At 40.2% G+C, this 12,256-nt stretch overlaps 1 protein-coding gene across 1 annotated transcript in view; it reads right to left on the reverse strand.

The window, feature by feature from the left end:
* Positions 1–12,256, reverse strand: part of PCDH15 (protocadherin related 15) — a 702,056-nt gene that overhangs the window by 320,935 nt on the left and 368,865 nt on the right. Inside the window, exon 12 of the mRNA XM_038743373.1 lies at positions 9,281–9,430. Within this exon, the coding sequence (XP_038599301.1) occupies positions 9,281–9,430 (150 nt within the window). The remainder of the gene's footprint in view (positions 1–9,280; positions 9,431–12,256) is intronic.

Consider the following 12,256-nt stretch of genomic DNA (forward strand, 5'->3'; position numbering starts at 1 on the left):
ATCATAGTATTTGTTAAGTGCTTACCATGTGCCAGGCACTGTACTAAGTGCTGGGGTGGGTAGATGCAAATCGGGTTGGATTCAGTCCCTCTCCCACATGGGGCTCACGGTCTTAATCCCCATTTCACAGTTGAGGGAACTGAGGCACAGCGAGGTGAAGTGACTTGCCTAAGGTTTTGCTGCAGACAAGTTGTGAAGCCAGGATTAGGACCCATGACCTTCCAACTCCCAGGCCTAACTCTATCCACTACGCCATGCGGCTTCTCTAGTATCTCAACCTACAAGTTCATACTTTACTCAGCTGCTCAAATCACTTTTCTTAAAAACATCGTTTAACACATACTCTTACCCATGTGTGTCAAGCATAAATTCCCTGACCATTGGCTTTAAGGCACCAATTCAGCTGTCTCCTTCCCACCAGCCTATTTTCATTTACTTTCATTTACTTCTCTATCCTAGCTCCCACACTTCAATCCTCTCAAACTAATTTTCTCATCTCTCATACCACCAACTTCTTGCTCACAAATTTCCCTTTGCCTAGAACTACCTTCCTTTGCCAATAGGTTGGATCAATTCTCTCCATTTTCAAATCCTTTCTGAAATAAAAAGGACCCTTGCACAATCTCAATATATTAATCTTACATTTCCCCAATGCACTTCAGCACATTTGTGACAACAAAACATTAATGTACTCTGTAACACTTATGTATGATTACAGACTCCAGCACTTGAGAACGTATTCTGTGCACATATTTATCCCCTTTTCCTCCTTCCTTCTTCGCTTGTCTATAAACTGTTCATAAACTATACTCAATTATACTCCATATGTCACCAAATCCTGTTGGCTCAACCTTCATAACTGCTAAAATCCACCCTTTTCTCTCCATTCAACCTGCTACGATGTTAATGAAAGCACTTTTCCTATCCCTTCTTGATTACTGCATCAACATCCTTGCTAATCTCCCTGCCTCCTGTCTCTCCCCACTCAGTCCAAACTTCACTCTGCTGCCCAGATCGTTTTTCTACAAAACTATTCAATTCACATTTCCCCACTCCTCAAGAGCCTCCACTGCATCAAACAGAAACTCCTTATCATAGGCTTTAAAGCACACAGTCACCTTGGCCCCTCCTACCTGACCTCTCTGATTTCCTACTGCAGCCTACACAATATGTTCTTTAAATGCCAACCTTATCACTGTACCTTGATCTCATCTATCTCTCCACCAGTCCCTTTCCCACCTCCTCCCTCCATCCTGGAACGCCCTCCCTCTTCATATCCAACAATCATTCTCCCACCTTCAAAACCTTAATCAAAGCATATTTCCTGTAAGAGACCTTCCCTAAGTCCTCATTTCCTCTTCTCCCACTCCCTTCTGTGCCACCTTTGCACATGGATTTGTACCCTCAGTCTCACAGCATTTATTTATGTACATACCTGTAATTTATTTATTTAAATTAACATCTGTATCCTTCTCCAGAGTGTAAGCTCATTGTGGAAAGGGAATATGTCTACCAAATCTTTTTTATTGTATTCTTAAAAGTACTTGGTTCAGTGTACTCACACAGTAAGCTCTCAAGAAACATGATTGTTTGAAAAATGTCTTTCTCTTCTGCTAGATCATCAACTCTTTGAAAAGAGGTATCATGTCTGTTTACTCTTTTGGGCCCTTTCTTCTCCCCTCGCAGGATTGCACCTGGAGAGTTTCCAGTTCTCTACCAGTCTCGGCTACAGAGAGAGTCAAGCAGAGAAATACCCATTCCATTCCTATCTTGGGTCAAGATTAGGGAGTGGAAGGCAATCTGCTACAAGCAAAAACTCACCTCCGTTAAGCAGCAGTGGCATGGAAGAGAGTTGAGGGTGGAGCCTCAAGTTTACTGTGTGGAAGAAGGCAATGGTAAACTATTTCTATATTTTTACCAAGTAAACTCGATGGAACCACTACCAGAACAATTGAAGATGGAGAATCGGGCATTCTAGGAAAGATGTCCATGGAGTCGTTATGGGTCAGAGACAACTCAGCAGCATAAGACAAGACAACACTCTCTCTTCATTAGCTGCTCATTCAATCAATCATAATTATTGTACATTTGAACACTAATAAGCATTTAGGAAAGTACAATACCATGGAGTTAGTATACACACTATCTGTCCCATAGGAGTCTAGAGGGGGAGACAGACATTAAAATAAATTTTGGATATTCATTCAATCATATTTATTGAGTGCTTACTGTGTGCAGAGCACTGTACTAAGTGCTTGGGAAGTACAAGTTGGATATGTACGTAAGTGCTGTAGAGTTGATGACTGGGTGAATATCAAGCACTTTAGGATACAAATCCATGTTCCGGGCTATGAAGAAAGGACAGGGAATATCGTGAAAAGATGGCTTAGTCAGAGAAGGCCACTTGTAGGAGATGTGATTTCAATAAGACTTTGGTACGTGACAAGAATGGTCCTCTGCTGAATAGGAAGGGGGAGGAATTCCAGACCTGAGGGAGGATGAGGGAAAGAAGTCAACAGTGAGATAGAAGTGACCCATCACAGTGAGTAGGTTGACATTAGAGGAGCGAGTGTGTTTTCTGGGTTATGGGAGGAAATCAGTAAGGTAAGATAGGAGGGGGCAAGCTGATTGAGTCCTTTAGATTGATACAGGGCGTTTCTGTTTGATGTGGAGGTGGAAGGTAAACCACTGGAAGATCCTGAGGAGTGGGAAAATGTGGACTGACCTTTTTTCAGAAAAATGATCCAGGCAGCAGAGTGAAATATGACCTGGAGTGGGTGGAGACAGAAGTCAGAGAGGTCATGGAGGAGGCTTGGTGGAGTATTCATTCATTCAATAATATTTACTGAGCACTTATGTGCAGAGCACTGTACTGTTAAGCCTGGATAGGATACATGCTTTGATTAATGTAGAGGCAGTTTGGATGGTGAAGAAAGGGTGAATTATAGTGATGTTTTGAAGATTAAACCAAAAGTATCTGGTGATAGATTGAATACGTGGGTTGAATGAGGGAGATAAATCAAGAATAATGAAATAGGGAGGATGGTAGTGCTGCCTACAGTGATGGAAAAAACAGGGCAAAGGTTTGGGTGGAAGATGAAGAATTCTGTTTGGACATGTTAAGTTTGAGGTATTAATGGGATATCCAAGTGGAGTTGTCCTGAAGGCAGGAGGAAACGTAAGACTGTGGTGAAGGAGAGAGGTAAGTACTGAAAATGTAGATTTGGGAATCATCCACATAGAGATGGTGTTTGAAGCTGGCAGTGTGAATGAGTCCTCCAAGAAACTGGATGTAGATAGAAAACTGAAGGAGACCCAGAACTGAGTCTTTAGGGACTCCCTCTGTTAGAGGTTGGGAAGCAGAGGAGGTGTCCACTGAGAATGAGAATGAGTAACCAGAGAGATAGAAGGAGAAACAGAAGAGGACCATGTCAGTGAAGCCAAGGTTAGTGTGGCTCAGTTGAAAAGAGCCTGGGCTTCGGAGTCAGAGGTCATGGGTTTAAATCCTAGCTCCACCAACTGTCAGCTGGGTGACTTTGGGCAGGTTACTTAACTTCTCTGTGCCTCAGTTCCCTCATCTGTAAAATGGGTATTAAGACTGTGAGCCTCCCGTGGGACAACCTAGTCACCTTGTAACCTCCCCAGTGCTTAGAACAGCGCTTTGCACATAGTAAGCACTTAATAAATGCCATTATTATTATTATTATATTGTTTCCAGGAGAAGAGGGTAATCCACAGTGTAGAAGGCAGCTGAGAAGCCAAGGAGTATCAGGATAGAATAGAGGTCATTGATTAGAATTGGCAAGAGGAAGGTCTTTGGTAACCTTATAGAGGGCAGAGTCCAGTGAGAGAACAGCAGATTGGTAGGGATCAAATTGGTAGGGATCAAAGACAGAACTGGAGGAGAGGAAGAGGAGGCTGTGGGAGCAGACAACTCAATCAAAGAGTTTGGAGAGGAATTAAATTGAATGCCAACCAGTCCCTCTTCACCAGGAGTTTATCATTTAGAGAGAGTAAGGCAAAGTAAAAGTAAATTAATTTTAAGTATTTAACAGGTGCTGTTCAGAGCCACATGGTAAACCCCTTCCCTTCCTAGTGCAGGAATCACAAACAATCACTAACATTCAGGGCACACTCCCTGCTCCCCCCCGCCCCCACCGTGGAATATAGGCCTTCAGCACCATGATAATAATAATAATAATAATGGTGTTTACTAAGTGCTTACTATGTGCAAAGCACTGTTTTAAGCACTGGGGAGGTTACAAGGTGATCAGGTTGTCCCACAGGGGCTCACAGTCTTAGTCTCCACTTTACAGATGAGGTAACTGGGGCACAGAGAAGTTAAGTGACTTGCTCAAAGTCACACAGCTGACAATTTGCAGAGCTGGGATTTGAACCCCTGACCTCTGACTCCAAATCCCGTGCTTTTTCCACTGAGCCATGCTGCTTCTCTGATGACTAGTGACACTCCTGGCCAGGAAGGCCAAAGACATCAGAGGTCTCATTCAATCTGCTCTATTGTCCAGGGCTCAAGGAGGAGACAGGGGCAGGTGAAGGGAAAAGGAGTGGGGCATTTTCACCAGAACACCACCTTTATAATATCAATATCACTGGTGCTTTTCTTCTTTCTGTGCTTTAGGGTACCATTTGAATGCCTCGACGCATCTCCAAATAATGTGCCTTTTCTTCATTGCTAGCTGCCAGGATCAGACTTACTTAAACCTAACTTTCTTGTCCGCACTTTGGGGGATTAAAACAGCCCTTCCTACCTATCATTATACCATGATTTCATGAAGGAAGGAGGAAGCACAACTTCACCATTTCCCTACTGGACTGATTAGCAGGTGCAGAAATTAGTGAATCACTGGCTGGGTTGAACAATCTGGGATCCCAAACGATTGAATTTCCTCCAAAAAGTGCTCTGAGTGCTGTGATGAAAGGAAATCATAGGAGAATGCACCCACAGCTTCTATGTGAAGTCTGAATCACTTTCAGTGCACACCAATGCATTGGCCCATAGCCATATAGCCTGAGGCACCCACAGAGAATTCCTAATAGAGGATACTGAGGGCTGAGGAGAAATGGAGGAGAGACTGATTGTCTGTCCTTGCATAAAACATGGAATAAAACAATCTCTCCCTGTTTCATAAGAGAATGAACCAGGTTGCACCTTAATAAATCTTTGAAAAGAAAAGAAAAAGCCTAGTTTCTAATGAAATCCCATTCCTCTGACAAACTTCCTAGGGAAATGTCTTACTCCCAAAAGCCAAGGACCAACAGAATTTGTTAAAGGATCTCTTTTGCTTTCCCCAACCCACCTCAAAGAGAAAATACATCCACAAGTGTGGATGTGAAAATGCATCCATGTTTGTATGTTGCTTGTACAAGAAAATTCATATCTGCATGTGCTTGTATATCTGTGAATGAGAAATGCTGCATGTGAGCCCATTGTTGGGTAGGGACTGTCGCTATATGTTGCCAACTTGTGCTTCCCAAGAGCTTAGTACTGTGCTCCACATACAGTAAGTGCTCAATAAATACGATTGAATAAGTGAATGAATGAATGAATGAATGTGCCAGCATAAGCACATATGTGGGGGTATCGATATGCATATTCATATGAATATGCCTGGGAGTATCTTTGCAGGTCTGGGTGTCTACATAGAGGGTTCGTGAATTTGAACAGGTTTGTCTGTGAGTGAGTCTAAGTTTCAGAAGTTGATAAACTGCAAACAGGAGAAGTGACATAAAATGAGGTGCAAATGGGAAAGGAAAGTCAAAAGAGAGAGAAAACTGATTAAGAGAACTGGAATGAGGAGAAGAAGAGCATTACCTATCTAACCTGACTGAAAGACTTACATCAAATACGTTAGGTGGAATGCTGGCTGGTGTTTGATAATATTCTCCTTAGCAGAATATATGCACCACAACTATTCTAATCAATAGTGTGTGAACAGATGTGATCACTTTTTAAGGGTAACTAGTGAAATCTAGTTGAGACCCTACATAAACATAGACCTTCTATGTTTATATATCTAAATTTTAGGTTTGTAAAAGGAATATATTTCTTTTCAGATACCCTATTTAGGCCATTATTTTCTTTCAAAAGGGCACAAAGCCTAAAAAATTACAATAATGTTATACTACCAAATATTTACTACATCTTTAGTGACATTAGTCACAATCCCTGTCCCACACAGTACACACAATCTATCTCATTCCCATTTTACAATTGAGGAAACTGAGGTCTATGAGCTTTCCATTCATTCATTTAATTGTATTTATTGAGCACTTACTGTGTGCAGAGCACTGTACTAAGTGCTTGTGAGAGTACCACTAACAATTAGCAGACGTATTCCCTGACCACAACGATCTTACAGTATAGAGGGGAAGGCAGAAATTAAAATAAATTACAGATATGTACATAAGTCTATGGGGCTGGGAGGGGGGATGCCCATGGTCATACAGCAGGCTAGTGGTAGAGGTGGGAGTACAACATAGGTCTTCTGACTCCAAACCCTGCACTCTATCCCGGCTCTGCCAGTTGTCAGCTGTGTGACTCTGGGCAGGTCACTTAACTTCTCTGTGCCTCAGTTATCTCATCTGTAAAATGGGTATTAAGACTGTGAGCCTCCCGAGGGATAACCTGATCACCTTGTAACCTCCCCAGCACTTAGAACAGTGCTTTGCACATAGTAAGTGCTTAATGAATGCTATTATTCTTCTTCTTCTTCTTATTATTATTATTATCATTATTATTATGCCACATTGCCTCCCCACAAAACAACTAGGTTCAGCACCCTCTAAAAGCTGCTGATACCCCTAAAGACTAGCACCTTAAATATAGGTCATCAATTATTCAGTTTAAATATATGATTTCATCTTGGGATCCATCTTCAAATGGATTTCAAAATTAATGAATAATTCACTAGTCTAGGATTGAAATTCTTAATCTCTATTCTAAATGCTAAATAGAACTATATAATTGTGTCATCACATTAATAATAATAATAATAATGATGATGGTATTTGTTAAGCACTTACTATGTGCAAAGCACAGTTCTAAGCACTTGGGGGATATAAGGTAATCAGGTTGTCCCACGGGGGGCTCACAGTCTTAATCCCCATTTTACAGATGAGGGAACTGAGGCCCAGAGAAGTTAAGTGGCTTGCCCAAGGTCACACAGCTGACAAGTGGCGGAGCTGGGATTCAAACCCATGACCTCTGACTTCCAAGCCCGTGCTTTTCCCACTGAGCCATGCTGCTTTTTGTTAAGAATTTGAATCACTCATATTCTGGAAAAAAAGAGGTTTTTACATTTGGGGTATTATTCCTTCAGTGATTTCCGTATCAGGGCAATGGATAAAATGTTTATTTTCTACCAATCCCCTTATCTCTGAAATTCCTTTTCAAAATCCAAATGTGGTTCTCTTCAAGGGATAATATCCTGGATCTTCCTAATTTGATGTAAAGAAGACTTACAGCAAATCCTCCAGACTGTAAACTCGTTGTGAGCAGGGAATGTGTTTATTGTTCACTGTTGTATTGTACTCTCCCAAGTGCTTAGTACAGTGCTCTGCACATAGTAAGCACTGCATGGTTAAAGGAATGAATGAAAAGATTTCCATTTTGCTGTGCTTTGCTACTTTTTATGTATCTTAAATTGATTATACATTTCCATAGTTTTAAACAATTTTTTAGCCAGATAACTTTAAAAGTAGTTGGGGTGGGTGTGGGGTCTGCAATTGTAAATCTAATAAAATTAAATATAACTACAAAAACTCATGAGATATTTTTCCGTATAAATGCTAAAATAATGTTAAAGAAAGAATCCAAACCATAAATATCAGAATCGTCTTCACACTCTTACTGCAAAATAAAACCAAAAATTTTTCTATACATATTTTACAAAGGAAAACAAGATATGGTTTAAAATAAAAATATAAAAGAATAGAAAATAAAACTTTTATAGATTTTAAATGCTAGATCTTTGCATCCCTAGGCAAATACATACCACGTTCAGGTATAGTTCACCCACCCGATGACTGTAATTTTTGCAGGTATAGTTTTCAGTTCCCTTCTATCTTTTCTCCCTACAAATTTAGTTTATTTCCAATTAAATGAGATAAACAAAAATAAAAGTGTCTTAATTAAATTGAACTTGATAATATGAGCCCCCACTGTCTCAGCCTATCATTTTTCTTCCTATAACCACACTCTCTAAAGTAAGTGCAGCTCAGTTAAATTAATCTACATTAAGTGTATCTCAGCTACATAATCCATAGACAAGAAATTCAGGAGTAATAAATTCTTGATCCCACCTGGCTGTGTGCCTTGGATAAGTCACTTAGCCTCTCAGTGCCTCACACATTTCCACATAAAAATGGGAAAAATTTTCCAGATATACAGAATTCTAGAACTCTAAACCTAGAATGGCCACCAAGCTCATTTCTTCCAGTCCCCAGTTTTTGACCAACCCTTTGGGCAGATGCTTGCCCAATACCCAGGGATGAATTCTTGATGAGAATGTTTCAATATTAAATTACCTGCCATTGGAAAATGCTTCATTACGGCTAAACAAAACCTTTTTTTGCTGCAATTTAATCCCATTTAATTCTGAGACCGAAATAGAGGGGTTGGGAGGAAAAGAAGAGAGGAGAGAACCCTAAACTAAATGGAAATTTTGGGATTAAACCCCTCCCTTCCATAAGCATGATCCAGTTAGATGTGACTATATATTATAGATCCCTGATGGATCCAACCACGCAGGAAACAAAAACCTACACTCTTCATTCCTGGATGGACCAAATTCTAGGAAGGAGTGGGTAACTTTCTGCATTATATTGCTAAATTCTTAATTGCTCTATTTCTTAGGAATTGCCTGCCATGAAACCACTTGCCCCAACAGGAAAATTGCCAGGATCCCCATGAAGAAACTCTTCTCCTATCATCCCACTGTCCTCCACCTGCCTGAGATGTGCCACTCCCTAAAGAAAAATGGAGCATGGTCTGCAATTTCCTGGGGACAATCTATCATTGTATCCCCTACCTTACTACAGAAATTGAGTGCTCTGGTTCAGCTATACTAATAGAAACACTGTGGAATCTGAAATGATATTTTTCAAAAAAAGTAACAGATCCACTTTCAAAACTAAACATTAACACTAAGCAAGACTATCAACACTAAATAGCTATCAAATGCTGATTTCTTTCATTTTGGACCTGATTATTGCAAAGACTGATGTATTTCATGTGTAAAAGACAATAATGTGAGATTACCTTTATGACGCTGTCTCCAGGACTCATGTCTGTGTAAATATCTACATTGTAGGAGATATCTGAAAATGTTGGGGTGTTATCATTTGCATCAATCACCCGAATATTAACTGTAACTGGGGGGCTTTCTTGCACTCCATCAGATGCTGTTATCTTCAAAGAAAGAGAAAAAGCAAAAATTTTAAATAATTTTAAGATCAATCAATCAATCAATCGTATTTATTGAGTGCTTACTGTGTGCAGAGCACTGTACTAAGTGCTTGGGAAGTACAAGTTGGCAACATATAGAGACAGTCTCTACCCAACAGTGGGCTCACAGTCTAAAAAGTCTTAAGATGATTAACAGGGAGGAGAAAAGTGGCTTGATTATAAGAAAAGCTGCTTATTCACTCGAGTTTTTAATTTTGGCTACAGGTACAGTGATGATATTTAGGAGTGACAGATACACCAGGAGATGTGTATATCTAAACTGCTCAATAGCATAGTGAAGCATAAAGTCAAGCACTAGTAGTTAACCTTTGGAAAACAAAAGCAGTAGACAGATCAATCTAGCAGGCAAGATTCAGAGAAGTGGTTCTTCACCAAAAGAAGATTCAGAGATCAGAATAATAAGAGGTAGTTTTGAAAACAGCCACGGGCCTTGCAAATACATCAGCATATCGAGGTACAATATTTAAGTGCTTACAAGAAGAAGTAGAATGTTGGTCAACATCTATCTTCAATCACGCTTGCTCTCAAGGATAGGCTTCAATCTTGTAAACTTCCCTCTAGACTGTAAGGTCATTGAGGGTAGGTAACATGTCTACCAATTCTGTTTTATTGTACTCTCTCAAGCACTTAGCACAGTGTTCTGCACACAATGATTCACTGATCAATTTGAAGTAGCATCATTTTTGAAAATATAATTAGTGGTATCACCATTAAAATGCAATCCCTCTAGACTGTAAGCTCGTTGTAGGCAGGGGATGTATCTGTTTATTGTTTTACTGTACTCTCCCAAGTGCTTAGTACAGTGCTATGCACACAGTATGTGTTCAGTAAATATGACTGAATGAATGAATAACTAACGTACCTAATTAGAAGACATTTTTCCCTACTGAGGAAAAATATAGCTTCTAAAACCTTTCAAAAAGTCCTGGCAAAAACAATGGAAAGAGATTTTCTGCTATCTTACCAGAGGAAAAACCTTAGACTCTGAGCTTTGGCCTTGCTGTCCCCAGCCCAGGTTAGGTAACTCTATGTTTGTGATAATCTCTTGGTGAATGGTGGAAAAACATCAGCCTTACTCTATATAGATTATTAAAATCTTTTCCCAGACAAATTCTCTGACAACTTCAAAGTGCTAATATGCTGCTAATGTGTTAAATATATATACTCTCAAAAACCTTAATTGGGCAGCAGAAATTAGACAGAGCACGGATAGGAAAGATGAGACACCCCTTAAGGGTTTGAAAAAGGATTTAGGTAGTCCACTTTTCCCCTGCGGACTAATTGTACAGAGAAGCCTCCCTCCTTGATCTCTGTCCAATAAAGTGGCAACCTCTCCTTTTAAACTCGAGGTTCCTTCATACGTTTCCCTACTTAGTACCTTGTTAACAAAAGCTGGTAGGGAAGTACTCCATTTTTTTGCATCTGAATTGTACTTCGCTGCATTTTTTCTATGTTGTTAGAATCTCCAGAGATTTATAAAAAAAATTCCCAGAACCCACTAATTTACCTCAGGATTATATCAAGTTTACCCACCCAGAGATGTCAATTTATTAGAATCTCAAGCCCCAACTTCATGATATTTTTTTAATGGTATTTGTAGTGCACCAGGCACTGTACTAAGCACTGGGGAAGATATAAGCCAATCAGGTTGGACAAAGTCCATGTCCCACATGGTGCTCACAGTATTAATCTCCAGTAATTAGGAGGTAACAGAAGCATGTTCATTCATTCATTCATTCAATTGTATTTACAGAGCGCTTACTGTGTGCAGAGCACTGTACTAAGCACTTGGGAAGTTCAAGTCGGCAACATATAGATAATGGTCCCTACCCAACAACGGGCTCACAGTCTAGAAGGGGGAGACAGACAACAAAACAAAACATGTAGACAGGTGTCAAAATCGTCAGAACAAATAGAATTAAAGCTATATGCATATCATTAACAAAATAACATTAATAGAATTAACATTACCAAAAGAAATAGAATAGTAAATATGTACAAGTAAAATAAATAGAGTAATAAATCTGTACAAATATATACAAGTGCTGTGAGGAGGGGAAGGAGGTAGGTCTTGGGGGGATGGGGAGGAGGAGAGGAAAAAGGGGGCTCAGTTTGGGAAGGCCTCCTGGAGGCACAGAAAACTGAAGTGACTCGCCCAAGGCCACATAGCAGACAAATGGTGGAGCTAGAATTAGAACCCAGGTCCTTTTGATTCCCAGGTCCCCCTTCTATCTATTGGGCCATGTGTGATCAGGGACTTTCACACCTCATCAGTTTCAGAGAAAGATCACTATCAACTACACAGATGATTACTCAATCTACGTCTCCAGCCCTGACCTTTCTAACCCTCTCTAACCTTGCATTTTGTCAATCAATCAATGAATCAATCGGATTTATTGAGCGCTTACTGTGTGCAGAGCACTGCACTAAGCGCTTGGGAAGTACAAGCTGGCAACATATACAGACAGTCCCTACCCAACAATGGGTTCACAGTCTAGAAGCCTGTCTGCCTTCAGAACATCTCTATTTGAAATGTCCTGTGGCACCTCAAGGTTAGCATATCTAAAACATAACTCCTTATCTTCCCACCCAAATCCTGTCCTCCTCCAGACTTTCCCATTACAATAGACAACAGTACCTTTCTCCCCGTCTCACAAGCCGGTAACCTGGGCATTTTCTTTAACTCATCTCTCTCACTCAACCTGCACAATCAATTTATCATGAAATATTTTAGGTTCTACCTTCTCAACGTCTCTTAATTGTACTCCT

Source organism: Tachyglossus aculeatus, chromosome 3 (genome assembly GCF_015852505.1).
Source record: "Tachyglossus aculeatus isolate mTacAcu1 chromosome 3, mTacAcu1.pri, whole genome shotgun sequence".
Lineage (NCBI taxonomy): Eukaryota > Metazoa > Chordata > Mammalia > Monotremata > Tachyglossidae > Tachyglossus > Tachyglossus aculeatus.